General features: G+C 35.0%; 2 protein-coding genes across 5 annotated transcripts in view; one reads left to right on the top strand and one right to left on the bottom strand.

Annotated features, from left to right (window-relative positions):
* LOC144853851 (uncharacterized) overlaps positions 1-2,378 on the bottom strand; it is a 47,095-nt gene extending 44,717 nt beyond the window's left edge. For all 4 annotated transcript variants that reach the window (XR_013614442.1, XR_013614443.1, XR_013614444.1 and 1 more), the window contains exon 1: positions 2,232-2,378. Coding sequence is in view for 1 of the 4 variants with exons in the window: in XM_078711701.1 (XP_078567827.1) it covers positions 2,232-2,354 (123 nt within the window). In the remaining 3 variants the exon portion in view is untranslated. The remainder of the gene's footprint in view (positions 1-2,231) is intronic.
* Positions 1-18,491, top strand: part of LOC144853856 (mediator of RNA polymerase II transcription subunit 23-like) — a 78,024-nt gene that overhangs the window by 42,136 nt on the left and 17,397 nt on the right. The gene's annotated exons all lie outside the window — the stretch shown is intronic.

The raw sequence follows: 18,491 nt of genomic DNA, 5'->3' as shown, positions 1-18,491 counted from the left end.
AAAAAAAAAAAAGATCCTGACAATAACAAGGGGTTATCCGCCAAGTGCGGATAACCAATAATGTTGTTATTATGTACTATATAATTAACATTTAAATATAATTCTGACCAAACCCAGTAGTATTAAATAAATAACCTTTACAATAAAAGTTTTCTTTTTATTTAAATATTTTTTTGTTTTATATATATATATATAAAAATCCAAAGGCAAATTACTGAAAAGTGACAAAATACATGGATACAAAAAAAAGCGCGAAAAGCTAAATCAAAACGATGATTTATTTTTTTTCTCTCTCGAAATACTGGATATTACTATGTAAACGTATATGTTATAGTAAATATTATATTGTAGCCCTTGCTGCATTAGTAAGAGTTGGATAATTGTATTGACATGGACATATAAACATTTATATTAAATAAAAACCATAAAAACGGTATAACGGGAGAACTATAAGATTGTTTTTTTTCTCTATGACTATGTATGTATGTAAATTTCTAATTTCTAAAACCAGAACATCTCAAGTTCACTGTCAGTGTCATCGCTCCATTCCTGCCCAGAACTTATATCATCTTCGTTGGTTTCGCTAACGCTCACAGGTACATCTTCAAAAAGGTTTTTGGGTAATGCCGATTCTGGAAACCAGTTTATTGTAAAAGTTATTTATTTAATACACAAACTTTGTTCAAAATAATGATTAATATACTCTTCTAATAAGCATTGGGCTAGTTATGTAGTACTGATCTATTAAAAAAGGTACAAAAAATTAGTATAATCTTTTATAATAAGCATTGGGCTACAGTACTTGTTGAAAATATATTAATATACTCTTCTAATTTGGCTACAACTAGGCCTACAGTTTTACAGTTACATTATATATAATATAATATAATAAAGAAATATTTAAATAAAAAGAAAACTTTGATTAGGTTATTTATTTAATACTACTGGGTTTGGTCAGAATTATGTTTAAATGTTAATAGTAATTACCACATTATGTTACAAATTATTACTATACTCTTCTAAAAAGCATTGGGCAACATCGTTTTTTTTTTACTTAAAATTGTATGTGCAGTAGGCCTATTTCTGTAAAACTACAGCGTTTAGTCAGTAAAATATGTTTTAGGTAGATTCCAACCATATCATACGTTGAAAAGTTTTTATTATTTGGCTTATATAAGTTTTAAGTGAAACTCTTAGACTATTTTTCCCTTTAGAATGGTAATGTTCATTTTATCGTCATTGATGGGATATATTTTCAATTGTTTTGTGTTAGTTCGATTAAAGTTAAACTTTATTCAATTAAACATGTTGTTTTGGGTTTTTTTTTACTGCTGGTGGTATCTACAATATCTAAGGTAGGCTATACTTGGGGTAAATGGGGTCTCTAGTCGAACTTTAGAGGAGTCTGCCAGGGCCAAGGCAGTGTACAGATAGTCTGTAATAGGTAATTTGGTATTGCTTACAATGTGCTAAATCATATAACATTGGTTGCTGGTGGTATCTACAATGTCTAAGCTGGGCTAGTTGGGGAAAGGGGGGTCTCTAGTCTAACTTTAGAGGGGTCTGCCAGGGCCAAGGCAGTGTACAGATAGTCTGTAATAGGTCATTTGGTATTGCTTACATTGTGCTAAATCATATAAAATTGGTTGCTGGTGGTATCTACAATATCTAGGCTGGGCTAGTTGGGGGAAGGGGGGTCTCTAGTCTAACTTTAGGGAGTCTGGCACTTGCAGTGCAGCAGACAATTAGTCTGTTGTTATCCATTTCGTATTGTATGAACACAACTTGTTCATTTGGCATTAATTTTGAGTGGTACCTCACTCATCTATGCTAGCCCCATTTTAGGCCCTCCCTCGGAGGGTCTGGCGGACCTATTGCAGCAGACAAAAAGTCTGTCGTTTGTGATACTGGTATAAGGATGCCAATGGGCATCCCGTGGTGGTAAAATTAGGTGGTATCTCTCTCATCTAACCGGTGCCGATTTTTTTTAGCACATTTCGGGGTCCCCCCGGTCTAGACGCAGCAGGGGGTACCCGGCAGACTCCCATTTTCATTGACTTCAAGTGACCCCCAACACACTTAGATAGTCAGATATTGGTACCTAGCTCATCTAACCAAATGTCTCTGGGCTGCCGGTCTATAACGCAAGATATTAAATTCGTCAACTTTACAATTCAAGTTACAGAAGAACGCGCCTGTTAAGAACTACAATTTAAAATGTCTGATATTACCTGATTTGGCACCGATGACGGCTTCCATGTAAATAGGGCTCCTCGAAAGTGAGTTGAGTTCACAAATACAACTAAACTCAACTCAAAAAATATCAGCAGAACCAAGTTTAACAAAGTCTTCATTGTATGAGGTATGGATGTCTTTGCAATTCAAATTCGAAAGTCAGAATAATCGAAATATACTATTGACACAATATTAAGTATATTTACAGACAATAAGTATGTGGGGGATTCCCCATTTCAGTACCTACTTCAAGGGGGCACCCTGCTTTTCATTTATTGTTAAATTTATTCGGTTCATAGGTCTGGTAATTCTACTATTATACTTTTAAGCAAATAATGTATCTTTGTTATAGAGAGTAAATATTTACACAAATCTTAGAAATCTTTTTATTCCTGTCACACGTTTTGTATTGACTAATAGTAAACACCATATATTATTATATAGATCAACACCTTATCCTGGTATCATGACACAAATGAAATAAACATGACGAGTTCAACTACATAGTACCTCAATATCAAAATGAATAATAGATACGTAGATAGAACAATGTGACAGAGCAGGCCATCTGTCAAATTAAGAGAAGCCTAAACAGAACAAGGCCAACAGCCATAAGTCGCGTGCTAAAACGCATAGTGATACCGGACCGACAGACAGACCGACAGACTGACAGACCGACCGACCGACCGACCGACATAGGGAACTATAGAGTCGCGTCCACGCGACTAAAAATGAAGATTTTCTGACATTTCATTTCCCTCTCAGCTCTAATACTCCTTTCACACCAAAACTCCGGAGTGTCTCCGAAATTTTGCTTTTGCTGTGAAAGGGGTATAGATATGATAACTTAAAGACCAATTTAGTTAGAGGGATTCTTATTTTAGACCAAGCTACTAAAGACCGCTAAAACCTGGACCCCCAAAGTGGTCTTAATTGGAGGGAGACCTGTATTATGTATAAATTACAATTACAATCAAAAAACGACCAAAACTTTGAAGAATAATCATGTATAGGTCTACATTACAGTTGTCCTATAAAAGAAGTATTAGAATAAAAGATAGTATGGCTGAATGAATATATTATTGGATCTTTTGGAAATGATTGCAGAATTCATGATTATACAGGCGTGATGAGAAATAATGGAGGATATACTATTTCGCACACCATATTGCATAAAATGAATGTAACCTTACGGGGCAGAATGTGTCTTTTATGAAAGAAAAGAAAATTATGTAAGCAGCTCAATAATCGAATCCACACCTCAACATTCCAAAGTTAAATTGTGTTTTTTATTTCGATTGTTTGCATTTGACTCAGTAGGCCTATGGGAATGTAATTTTAATATGGAGATAATATTTAATTTAATCCATTGTATAGTATTGTATGTTTTGTATGTTTTTGACTGTTGTTATTTTAACTGAAATTTGAACCTTGGAAGGCAAATTTCATTTACTTTGTATTTGATAATAAATTTTAACTTGAACTTGAACTAATTATCCGCCGGTTAATCACAATTAATGATACAATTAAGAACCTAAACCGACGTAAAGCCTTTTTATTATTTTAAAATAAAAACTTAAGCTTGAAAGCAAAACATTGTGCTAATGTGAATGTTATAAAAGACCTTCATCGGGTATTCATCGGGTAGACAGTTTGGAGAGAATCTCCAATAATTTCCACTGGAATTATGCAGAGCATGGTTAGCCCTTTTGTAAGGAATTCATTTAATAGGCCTATTACTATTATAATGCAATATACTTCGTTGCATCATGTCAATCCATATTCCAAATAACAATTCAATCGGAATTCCACTCCCTAGCCATGACATCTTCTGCAGCTAGTTATATATTTTAGGTACGACTATATCAACTAGCATTCGTGTAAAGGTTAACCGTTTGATACTCGGTATGAACAATTATGTTCTATTTTGTACAATATCACAGGGAGTAGAAATTTAATATAGGCCTAGTATGACCTTCTAATCGTTAATCTTGTAGTTTACAACTGACTGACTCCATTAAGGAACCAGGGTTCGTTGAGCAGAACGTTTGATTGCGTGTTTCAATACGTGACCCTGAAGGCTGAGGAGAACAATCCAATTCTCTAAAACAACTATAAATAAATGTGTTAATATTTTGCGGTAGGCCTACACCACGTATAGTTATTAGTTCTGATCATGCAAACCTACAAACAATAATAGGTATATTCAAATTTAATCTGCCTTTGAATAATTGTTAATCTATTCATGATAAGGCATCTTAATATAATATGTTTTACTCAATTAAAACACAATACCGTAGACTATACATATCGTCGCTGTGCTGACAAAACCTTGTACTGTATCTCAAAAAAGAGGAATTTTCAGGAGCGTCAAAAAACTACTCAGATATTGTTTTCTTTTTTAATGGCATCCTATTTTTCAAAAATTACTTGTATTGTAATAGTTTTTTAATAGTAAGGTGCAATTTTGCAATTAATAATTTCATGATTGTTTATCCGGAGTTACAAGGTTTTGCATGTAATATTTAATAAGATACGAGGTTTTGTCAGTTAACATATTATGGCTGACATAGTCAATTAGATGACTTGTTGTTTTATCACACATCTAGACAGGCAGACAGACAGACAGACAGAAAGACAGATATTCAAAATAATACTCATTCCAATGTGGCTTTATTATCTGAACAATGTTGTAATATACATAATCCCGCTTAATACTCTGTTAAATCCTGGATATCCGCTCCTGAAAGGAATAGAAAAAAGAAAATAAAGGGAAGAAAAAGAAAACAATTAAAATATAATAGTCTGATACAACAAACCAATGAGATGCAGAGATATAAACCTACAATATTGCATGGCAATAATAATAATAATTGATTTTAAGTACTTTTGAAACGAGGGCCGTAGCCAGGATCTGTCAAGGGGGGTTCGGACATTCCCCCCCCCCCCCCCTGGGGTGGGGCCTGAGGCGAAGCGAATTTTGTTAAATGACACTTCTAGATGGCCGGAAAAGACACTTTCATGCAGCATGCTACCAATGAGCAAAACGATCGTACTTGGACTCGTGGACAATTTAAAGCTTGGTTAAGCGTGGTTCCCACTAGCGACGCAACGCAAGGACGTAACGCAACGCAAGTGAATTGACCAATCACAAGCGATGGCTTATTCGCTTATGATTGCTAACTGTCTATAACTTCGCTTGTCATTGGTTAAAACGCTTGCGTTGCGTTTTACGTCCTTGCGTTACGTTCTAGTGGGAATCAAGCTTTTCCACTAGCGACGCAACGTAACGCAATCTACGCAACATAAGCAAATGCCCTTCCAATAATTGTGTTTTCCCCCGCCTGCGTGAAATTAAACCTACGACGTTTGCAGTACTATTGCGTCGTCGGTTCCCACTTGTGATTACGTAATACAGCACTTTGCATCGATAGGTCGCTGGGCATGTCGGGGATGGGGGTTCGCAGTCGGTTAAGGGGGGGTTCGCTGTAAAGGCGGGGTTCGCCCGAACCATAAAAACCCCCCTGGCTACGGGCCTGGAAACAAGACATTATTATCTTTGTTTTAAAGAAAAGATGCCACGTGATTTGTGGCCATATTATTATGTTTCCCCCTTTAAATAAGACGAAACAAACACCCTTTCTGAGTCTTTCCAGATGGGGCTTAGTGAATTTGAGACGAGCTGCTGATAGAGCAGGAGCCCAGAGGGGTCAACCTAGCTGGAAAGTTAACCAATTTCTATGCATGTGGCAATTATCTACGTACATATCAATGTATGGAAATGACAGTCTGGCGCGTTTCTTTTGGTGGGTGTGGCTAGGAAGGACATTGTAAAGGGTAAAAAAAATGAGTTAGATCAGCTGAAAAGTTAACCCCATGAAATATTTTGCAAATTGTTTGACATAGAGTGAAATATAAGGAATGGCCATTGCCAGATGATTTTAGTGGTGGGGGGTGCCTGCCAGACCCCCATTTCTGGGGGGCCAAAAATGAGCTAGATCAGCTTAAAAGTTAACCCTCTGAAACTGGTGGGAAAATGTTCAATAAACTCATAATTATCATGAATGACCCTTGCCAGACATGTTCAGTGGTGGATTGTGCCCGCCAGACCCCGTCAAACACCCAACCCCCCCCCCCCCCCCCCCAAAAATTGAGCTAGATCAGCTGAAAAGTTAACCCCATGAAATATTTTGCAAATTGTTTGACAAAGAGTGAAATATAATGAATGAACATTGCCAGACGATTTTAGTGGTGGGGGGTGCCTGCCAGACCCCCATTTCTAGGGGGCCAAAAATGAGCTAGATCAGCTTAAAAGTTAACCCTCTGAAACTGGTGGGAAAATGTTCAATAAACTCATAACTATCATGAATGACCATTGCCAGACATTTTCAGTGGTGGATTGTGCCCGCCAGACCCCGTCAAACACCCCACCCCCAAACAATTGAGCTAGATCAGCTGAAAAGTTAACCCCGTGAAATATTTTGCAAATTGTTTGACATAGAGTGAAATATAATGAATGAACATTGCCTGACGATTTTAGTGGTGGGGGGTGCCTGCCAGACCCCCATTTCTGGGGGGCCAAAAATGAGCTAGATCAGCTTAAAAGTTAACCCTCTAAAACTGGTGGGAAAATGTTCAATGTACTCATAACTATTATGAATGACCATTGCCAGACATTTTCAGTGGTGGGTTGTGCCTGCCAGACTTAACTTTTCAGCTGATCTAGCTAATTTTTGGGAGTGGGGGTGTTTGACGGGGTCTGGCAGGCACAACCCACCACTGAAAATGTCTGGCAATGGTCATTCATAATAGTTATGAGTACATTGAACATTTTCCCACCAGTTTTAGAGGGTTAACTTTTAAGCTGATCTAGCTCATTTTTGGCCCCCCAGAAATGGGGGTCTGGCAGGCACCCCCCACCACTAAAATCGTCAGGCAATGTTCATTCATTATATTTCACTCTATGTCAAACAATTTGCAAAATATTTCATGGGGTTAACTTTTCAGCTGATCTAGCTCAATTGTTTGGGGGTTGGGTGTTTGACGGGGTCTGGCGGGCACAATCCACCACTGAAAATGTCTGGCAATGGTCATTCATAATAGTTATGAGTACATTGAACATTTTCCCACCAGTTTTAGAGGGTTAACTTTTAAGCTGATCTAGCTCATTTTTGGCCCTCCAGAAATGGGGGTCTGTCAGGCACCCCCCACCACTAAAATCGTCTGGCAATGTCCATTCATTATATTTCACTCTATGTCAAACAATTTGCAAAATATTTCATGGGGTTAACTTTTCAGCTTATCTAGCTCAATTTTTTGCGGGTTGGGTGTTTGACGGGGTCTGGCGGGCACACTCCACCACTGAAAATGTCTGGCAATGGTCATTCATGATAGTTATGAGTTTATTGAACATTTTCCCACCAGTTTTAGAGGGTTAACTTTTAAGCTGATCTAGCTCATTTTTGGCCCTCCAGAAATGGGGGTCTGGCAGGCACCCCCCACCACTAAAATCGTCTGGCAATAGCCATTCCTTATATTTCACTCTATGTCAAACAATTTGCAAAATATTTCATGGGGTTAACTTTTCAGCTGATCTAGCTCATTTTTTTTACCCTTTACAATGTTCCTCCTAGCCACACCCACCAAAAGAAACGCGCCAGACTGTCATTTCCATACATTGATATTAGACCGGCAGCCCAGAGACATTTGGTTAGATGAGCTAGGTACCAATATCTGACTATTTAAGTGTGTTGGGGGTCACTTGAAGTCAATGAAAATGGGAGTATGTCAGGTACCCCCTGCTGCGTCTAGACCGGGGGGACCCCAAAAGGTGCTAAAAAATCGGCACCGGTTAGATGAGAGAGATACCACCTAATTTTACCACCATGGGATGCCCATTGGCATCCTTATACCAGTATCACAAACGACAGACATTTTGTCTGCTGCAATAGGCCCGCCAGACCCCCCGAGGGAGGGCCTAAAATGGGGCTAGCATAGATGAGTGAAATTAATGCCAAATGAACAAGTTGTGTTCATACAATACTAAATGGATAACAACAGATTAATTGTCTGCTGCACTGCAAGTGCCAGACACCCTAAAGTTAGACTACAGACCCCCCTTCCCCCAACTAGCCCAGCTTAGATATTGTAGATACCACCAGCAACCAATGTTATATGATTTAGCACATTGTAAGAAATACCAAATGACCTATTACAGACTATCTGTACACTGCCTTGGCCCTGGCAGACCCCTTTAAAGTTAGACTAGAGACCCCCCTTTCCTCAACTAGCCCAGCGTAGATATTGTAGATACCACCAGCAACCAATGTTATATGATTTAGCACATTGTAAGCAATACCAAATGATCTATTATAGACTATCTGTACACTGCCTTGGCCCTGGCAGACCCCTCTAAAGTTAGACTAGAGACCCCACTTTCCCCAACTAGCCCATTGTAGATACCACCAGCAACCAATGTTATATGATTTAGCACATTGTAAGCAATACCAAATGACCTATTACAGATTATCTGTACACTGCCTTGGCCCTGGCAGACCCCTCTAAAGTTCGACTAGAGACCCCATTTACCCCAAGTATAGCCTACCTTAGATATTGTAGATACCACCAGCAGCAAAAAAACCCCACTAAACAACATGTTTAATTGAATAAAGTTTAACTTTAATCGAACTAACACAAAACAATTGAAAATATATCCCATCAATGACGATAAAATGACCATTACCATTCTAAAGGGAAAATAGTTTAAGAGTTTCACTTAAAACTTATATAAGCCAAATTAGGGACAGTACAACATACTGAACTATTTATAGGCCTACTGTACTGTACAATTTTAAGTAAAAAAATATTTACTTTAACATATACGTTAACTTATAATTCAAATGTTTATTATTATAGTCAATATATAATAAATAAATAATAATCCAATATTACATTTTTATAATAGGCACTAAATTAACAATATAAATAATAAATCTGATGAAGAATATAAGTTCCACTTGAAACTTATTGGGTTGGATATATATAAAATAGGGTAATTCGCCTCTTCAGACCCACAATTAGTTATGCCACCGAAACGTTTGAATTGTAAATAACATCAATCAAACCATATGGCCCAGTATCGATATTATTGAAAGGTAGTGTACAAAAACTAAACACCAATTGTTCTAGGTGCAACATTATGGGGTAGCTTCTGTGAATTGCCTGATGAAAATGCATCAACAACATAGTAATAGGCCTGATAAAGCATGTATGGGACTTTTATATAACGTGTCATTTAAAACACCGATTAAAACACAGACAATACGAGTTGTGAATTTAAAAACGTTTAAACCATTGGTATGCAAAACAATTATTCTACAATAACAGGAACACTTGTTACCCATGGATAGGTGTCAATTTTCCCCTGATGAATGAGAACATCCTCTGCATTATACTTCTTTATCTTTTCACATTATTTATATTATCATTCGAGTGGTTCATTGTAAAGTATATTGCAATACACTGTACTGAACAAGTTAAGTACGACAGTATACATTAACTCTGATTCCATTTCAGTTTTTCTCTCTTGACAATTAGCATTTATTCAATTCAAGTTTATTTTTCTTTTCACAGTTGAAAAAAAAATGTTGACGAATAAAGTTAATCTTTGTCAATAAATAAGATAACAACAATATGAACAAATTAAGATGCCAAAATCCTAAAAAGAAAACGATGAGATGGGCTGCCCAGAAACAGATACATAATATACAATATTGTATTCACCATTTTATCCAAACATATAAACTAAATCTTACTATGAATAGGCCTAATATATACATTTTGATTTAGAAAAATGATAAGCTATCTTTAACAATAGGTCTATAGTTCTTAATGTTATAGCTAGTACATTGGTTAAACATTACTAAAAATAATACTTTTGCCAGGAACATACAAACAAATTGTTTGTTATTATCAATATAACTTAATTGTATTCTATTTATTCTTGGTTATCATACAAATACTTTATATACAGAATGATGACCAAAGACGATACATTATAATAATGAGCGAATCTCTCTGTCTCCAAACATTCTGTTCTGCATATATACAGTAACACAATTGTAAACAGTTTTTCTAAAAAATTGTTTTTAAACATAATTTCTTTTTGAAATGGCAAGACAACAGTATGGTTTTATTTAATTAATATACATTATAGCCTAATGAATGTATTTATTTATGATGACTTACGAATGCATTCCTGCTAAGACACAGTTACTAGTATTTATGTAAGAAATGCACTCATCACTTTTGATCCAATGTGTACCTCTGTAACTTAACTATATTCATTAACAAGATCAAGTCCACAATAATTAATAATTAATTAACAAAAAGTTAGTTAATATGTTTCTTTTAGCCACAACTCAGGTGTAAATATCATCTGTGTTGATTACCATACATATTAGGGTCCACAATCAGGATACAGTGAGCATTTTGGATTTTGCGGTGCAGCAGACAATTAGTCTGTTGTTATCCATTTAGTATTGTATGAACACAACTTGTTCATTTGGCATTAATTTTGAGTGGTACCTCACTCACTATGCTAGCCCCATTTTAGGCCCTCCCTCGGGGGGTCTGGCGGGCCTATTGCAGCAGACAAAAAGTCTGTCGTTTGTGATACTGGTATAAGGATGCCAATGGGCATCCCATGGTGGTAAAATTAGGTGGTATCTCTCTCATCTAACCGGTGCCGATTTTTTAGCACCTTTCGGGGTCTAGACGCAGCAGGGGGTACCCGGCAGACTCCCATTTTCATTGACTTCAAGTGACCCCCAACACACTTAAATAGTCAGATATTGGTACCTAGCTCATCTAACCAAATGTCTCTGGGCTGCCTGTCTAAAAGCGATTATTAGCCTTGGCAATATGCCTAATATTTAAAAGGAATGAATATAGACTATAATTTGTTTGTCGATGAATTTTTTTTTTTGACGCAAAGTTCATGTGTGAATGCTTGATCTATTAGAGGTAATCTGTGATGGCGCTAGTAACACTGCTATGCGTGGGTAATTTGTGAATGACGTAGTAGGCTACAAACACGAGCCTAGATAGGGAAGATCTGTACTGCCGTTCATTCCGAGAGGAAGGGGAAGTCCGGTAATGTGTCATGATAATGTAACAAGCCAGAGATGAAATAAAATCATGAATACATTTAGCTGATTGTCGTTGTGATAGAAGTTTATCGACCGACATATATTTCTCATGTGTAGTAGAGCATTTCTTTGAATAATTTTTTTTTTTTTTAATTTTTGTATTATAACATAAAGTACATTTTGGATTTTCAGTAAATTGAAAAAGGTTAGGCTTACAAATGGTTTATTCAAATTCAACACTCTAACTAATCCCTCAATTATTTATTATATATATATAATATTATTATTAGGCCTGTACTGTTTTGTTGAAAAATGGATTGCGTGATAAGAAAATTGATTGATAGTAAAATTAAACAAAGATACGTTCTTATCTGATTATTAGGTATTCATGCAGTGATAAAGCGGAGGATTATTTTTGTACTGTAGCATTTCATTTAAAATAAATTTTGTTACAATTTTAACAATTAGGCTAACATCAAAACATTCAGCAATGATAAAATGTCCTGCAACTCTGTAACTACTTTATGACTAAGCCTAACAAGTTTTGGGTCCGGAAATTATGATTTTGCCTTAAATTATGGAAAAACGCAATAATTATGAACAAATCGACGACCCATATGATGGGTTTTTCCCGAACACAGTGTGTGTTGGTCTCCTGTCATACCTCTCATCAGGAGAGAGATACATCTCCCTGCTCTCATGACACGCACACCACAAGCAACTAGTCAATCAGAAATTCATTCTGTGCATGCTCAGAAACCTATCTACATTTATCTGTGGGTGGTATAGTAGGCCTATTGGTGACTGCTGTGCATTCTGCCAATTTACAAATATTCTCTTCCAGACTGGACTTCTATAACGTATAAATATGGATATTGTATACGATTAAATAGGACTAAATTTTAATTTAGTGGCAGAAACAACATTTAGTATGAAATTAAGGCCCTAGTGGCCGGGGCAACACCCCTGGGTCCGCCCCTGATAACTCTGATAGATCGCAATATAACTCTGATAGATCACAATATAACTCTGATAGATCACAATGTAATCTGATAGATCGCAATATACACCTATTGACGACACATTACAATTTATTGAAAGTACTATTAAATAATATTAAGTTCTTACTTGGCTAACTGTATCATAAAAGGTGAAAACTGTAGTTTGAGGTCGATTTCAGGCAGGCAGAGCCATCCACGGTCCTTACGCATCACACGATAATCAAAGGCAAACGCTAGAAGGGCACCTCCTGCAAAAGCGTGACCTGTCGTCGTCAGAAAAAAATAGAAAATTAGTCAATTCAATCAATTTATTTTTTAATCATAAAAAACAAAAGATTATTTATTATTTGTTGTGCCCAAATATGGTAGTGATATGCCCAAATATGGTATAGACCGGCAGCCCAGAGACATTTGGTTAGATGAGCTAGGTACCAATATCTGACTATTTAAGTGTGTTGGGGGTCACTTGAAGTGACCCCTGCTGCGTCTAGACCGGGGGGACCCCGAAAGGTGCTAAAAAATCGGCACCGGTTAGATGAGAGAGATACCACCTAATTTTACCACCATGGGATGCCCATTGGCATCCTTATACCAGTATCACAAACGACAGACTTTTTGCCTGCTGCAATAGGCCCGCCAGACCCTCCGAGGGAGGGCCTAAAATGGGGCTAGCATAGATGAGTGAGGTACCACTCAAAATTAATGCCAAATGAACAAGTTGTGTTCATACAATACGAAATGGATAACAACAGACTAATTGTCTGCTGCACCGCAAGTGCCAGACACCCTAAAGTTAGACTAGAGACCACGCTTCCCCCAACTAGTCGAGCCTAGATATTGTAGATACCACCAGCAACTAATTTTATATGATTTAGCACAATGTAAGCAATACCAAATGACCTATTACAGACTATCTGTACACTGCCTTGGCCCTTACAGACCCCTCTAAAGTTAGACTAGAGACCCCCCTTTCCCCAACTAGCCCAGCTTAGATATTGTAGATACCACCAGCAACCAATGTTATATGATTTAGCACATTGTAAGCAATACCAAATGACCTATTACAGACTATCTGTACACTGCCTTGGCCCTGGTAGACTCCTCTAAAGTTCGACCAGAGACCCCATTTACCCCAAGTATAGCCTACCTTAGATATTGTAGATACCACCAGCAGCAAAAAAAACCCAAAACAACATGTTTAATTGAATAAAGTTTAACTTTAATCAAACTAACACAAAACAATTGAAAATATATCCCATCAATGAAGATAAAATGACCATTACCATTCTAAAGGGAAAAATAGTTTAAGAGTTTCACTTAAAACTTATAAGCCAAATAATTAAAACTTTTCAACGTATGATATGGTTGGAATCTACCTAAAACATATTTTACTGACTAAACGCTGTAGTTTTACAGAAATAACTTTAAATACCTTTTTTCTAGGGACAGTACAACATACTGAACTATTTATAGGCCTTCTGTACATACAATTTTATTTTAAAAAAAACGATCTGTTGCCCAATGCTTTTTAGAAGAGTATAATAATAATACTGTAATTTGTAACATAATGTGGTAATTACTATTAACATTTAAACATAATTCTGACCAAACCCAGTAGTATTAAATAAATAACCTAATAAAAGTTTTCTTTTTATTTAAATATTTCTTTGTTATATTATATTATATATAATGTACTGTAAAACTGTAGTTGTAGCCAAATTAGAAGAGTATATTAATATATTTTCAACAAGTACTGTAGCCCAATGCTTATTATATAGATTATACTAATTTTGTTTAAGTACCTTTTTTAATAGATACAGTACTACATATCTATCCCAATGCTTATTAGAAGAGTATATTAATCATTATTTTGAACAAAGTTTGTGTATTAAATAAATAACTTTTACAATAAAAGTACTGTAAATAACCCAATGCTGATTAAAATAGTATATTTAATATTTTTATAATGGAATCTACTATTAACAATAAAATATATTTAGATGTACATATTACTGACCAAACTCGGTTAAAAGTATTAAAAGTATTTAAAATAATAATTATTGTGTTTAATATATTTTTTTTCTCACTCGAAATACTGGATATTACTATGTAAACGTATATGTTAAAGTAAATATTATATTGTAGCCCTTGCTGCATTAGTGAGAGTTGGATAATTGTATTGACATGGACATATAAACATTTATATTAAATAAAAACCATAAAAACGGTATAACGGGAGAATTATGAATTATTCTGTAAATTTCTAATTTCTAAAAACAGAACATCTCAAGTTCACTGTCAGTGTCATCGCTCCATTCGGCCCAGAACTTATATCATCTTCGTTGGTTTCGCTAACGCTCACAGGTACATCTTCAAAAAGGTTTTCGGGTAATGCCGATTCTGGAAACCAGTTTATTGTAAAAGTTATTTATTTAATACACAAACTTTGTTCAAAATAATGATTAATATACTCTTCTAATAAGCATTGGGCTAGTTATGTAGTACTGATCTATTAAAAAAGGTACTTAAAAAAAAATTAGTATAATCTTTTATTATAAGCATTGGGCTACAGTACTTGTTGAAAATATATTAATATACTCTTCTAATTAAGAATTTGGCTACAACTACTGTTTTTTACTTACAAATTGTATAATGTTGCCCGAGAGTAGCTCTGCTAACTTCTCTGGCTGTTTTACTTTATCGTTTTGATTTAGCTTTTCGCTTTTTTTTGTATCGATTGAGATCCAGCCACTGATACCCACAGTATTGTCATTTTTCAGTAATTTGCCTTTGGATTTATATGTATATAAAACAAAGAAATATTTAAATAAAAAGAAAACTTTCATAGTAAAGGTTATTTATTTAATACTACTGGGTTTGGTCAGAATTATGTTTAAATGTTAATAGTACATAATAACCACATTATGTTACAAATTATTATTATACTCTTCTAAAATGCATTGGGCAAAACTTTCATTGTAAAGGTTATTTATTTAATACTACTGGGTTTGGTCAGAATTATGTTTAAATGTTAATAGTACATGATAACCACATTATGTTACAAATTATTATTATACTCTTCTAAAAAGCATTGGGCAACAGATCGTTTTTTGACTTAAAATTGTACAGTACTACAGTAGGCCTATAAATAGTTCAGTATGTTGTACTGTCCCTAGGGAAAAGGTATTTAAAGTTATTTCTGTAAAACTACAGCGTTTAGTCAGTAAAATATGTTTTAGGTAGATTCCAACAATCTCATGCATTGAAAAGTATTTATTATTTGGCTTATATAAAGTTTTAAGTGAAACTCTTAAACTATTTTCCCTTTAGAATGGTAATGGTAATTTTATAGCCTAATTGTTAAAACGACCTTCACAACCAAAATATTTCTTTGTATTAATTTTTTTTTAAATGGAACGCTATAAAAATAATCCTCTGCTTCATCAGAGCATGAATACCTAATAACCAGACAAGAACATATCTTTGTTACGTTTTACTATCAATCCATTTTCATATCACGCAATCCATTTTTCAACAATATAGTAGTATAACAATAACATTTTGATTGAATAGTGAGGGATTAGTTACAGTTTGACTTTGAATAAATCATTGGTAATTTACTGAAAATCCAAAATGAACTTGTGTTATAATACAAACAATATTATTCAATCAAAGAAACGCTCTACTACACATGAGAAATAGATGTCGGTCGATAAACTTCTGACGATGACTAAAACAACGACAATCAGCTAAATGTTAGTGATTTTATTTCATCTCTGGCTTGTTACATTTTTCATGACACATTACCGGACTTCCCCCTCCTCTCGCAATGAACTACACATGGATTCAAAAATTCATCGACAAACGAAATATAGCCTATATTCATTCCTTTTAAATATTAGGCATATTGCTAAGGCTAATAATCGATTTGTCCATAATTATTGCGTTTTGCCGGGGGTTTTTAGTCGCGACTCTATAGTTCACTATGTCGGTCGGTCGGTCTGTCTGTCGGTCGGTCTGTCGGTCCAGTATCACTATGCCTTTTATCGCTTTTCTGTACTTTTTGAACTGTTTTGATGTACAGAAAAGTTTTAAAGTACATTACTTTTTGAAAGTTCATTTTTTTCTGAGAGCACGCGACTTATGGCTGTTGGCCTTGTTCATAATCTAAGGCCAATTTTTAGGCCAAATCATAATTGTGCGTATAGTTTTGTATTTCCGATGCATGTAGTACCCTATTTATCTTCATTTCCGTACGTTCGTAAATATTAGGCCGAATTTCCGTAGTAATTTATAGACGTTCCAAAATTTGAACCGTGTTATACCGGTAGCAGAGCAAAGTTTGCTTCTTTCTGCAAATGTCCTATCATTATTTTCTTTGTTTTATTTGGAGTGTGGTTTAATAAAACAACACTTTTGTAAAGTTTATAGTGGATAAATAAAAATGAATTTTTGGAAATTGTGGTTTTAACATCTGACTTTATTTAGCATTTTTAAATGAATTAAAATTCCAAATTATACAATTTAACCTTTTGCTCAATATATTTATAGCAACAGCTGCATATTTTTTGTATAACTTTTTAAAATTATTAATTGATAATTAATTTACATTAATTGAGTACAGTTATTAGAATGTATTACTATACCAAAAGTACCTTCATCGGGGACTTCTCTAATAAGCATTGGGCTAGTTATGTAGTACTGATCTATTAAAAAAGGTACTTAAAAAAAAATTAGTATAATCTTTTATTATAAGCATTGGGCTACAGTACTTGTTGAAAATATATTAATATACTCTTCTAATTAAGAATTTGGCTACAACTACTGTTTTTTACTTACAAATTGTATAATGTTGCCCGAGAGTAGCTCTGCTAACTTCTCTGGCTGTTTTACTTTATCGTTTTGATTTAGCTTTTCGCTTTTTTTTGTATCGATTGAGATCCAGCCACTGATACCCACAGTATTGTCATTTTTCAGTAATTTGCCTTTGGATTTATATGTATATAAAACAAAGAAATATTTAAATAAAAAGAAAACTTTCATAGTAAAGGTTATTTATTTAATACTACTGGGTTTGGTCAGAATTATGTTTAAATGTTAATAGTACATAATAACCACATTATGTTACAAATTATTATTATACTCTTCTAAAATGCATTGGGCAAAACTTTCATTGTAAAGGTTATTTATTTAATACTACTGGGTTTGGTCAGAATTATGTTTAAATGTTAATAGTACATGATAACCACATTATGTTACAAATTATTATTATACTCTTCTAAAAAGCATTGGGCAACAGATCGTTTTTTGACTTAAAATTGTACAGTACTACAGTAGGCCTATAAATAGTTCAGTATGTTGTACTGTCCCTATTTATAGCAACAGCTGCATATTTTTTGTATAACTTTTTAAAATTATTAATTGATAATTAATTTACATTAATTGAGTACAGTTATTAGAATGTATTACTATACCAAAAGTACCTTCATCGGGGACTTCCATGTGACGTTCGCATTGAACGAAAAAAAATGTATCATGAATTTTACGTGCGAGAGTACCATTTGCGGCCATCTAGGGGAGTCATTTAACAATTTGCTTGCTCAAATACTCAGTGTCTACAGCCCTGGAGTCTTTGGGCAACCCTCTTAAAATAGTCCTGCGACTGCCCCTGATAGCTCTATCTATATTTATTTACAGCAATTTGTTGAGGAAACTAATATCAATGTAAATAGGTGGTATTGATACAGTTGAGTAGGCCTACGTATCGGCTGGTGGTCTAGAAAAAAATAATCGAATGCTATAGGCCTAATGTAAACTACAGTACATGATACCCAGGCCCGTAGTCAGGGGGGGTTTTTATGGTTCGGGCGAACCCCCCCTTTACAGCGAACCCCCCTTAACCGACTGCGAACCCCCATCCCCGACATCCCCAATACCTCACCACCCTCATCTCTGAAAATTCTCCAAATACGTGCCCCACAATACAAAAGGTTATTTGTAAATTGAAAAATTCGTTAACTCGTTCGTGAATAACTCATACCTTATTGCTAAACAAATGAATTGGTTGCCGAAAAATAATACGAATTTTTGGTCCCAGGATGTAACA

Source organism: Antedon bifida, chromosome 10, assembly GCF_963402885.1.
Source record: "Antedon bifida chromosome 10, ecAntBifi1.1, whole genome shotgun sequence".
NCBI classification, from domain to species: domain Eukaryota; kingdom Metazoa; phylum Echinodermata; class Crinoidea; order Comatulida; family Antedonidae; genus Antedon; species Antedon bifida.
This window is presented reverse-complemented; position numbering and strand designations above follow the sequence as displayed.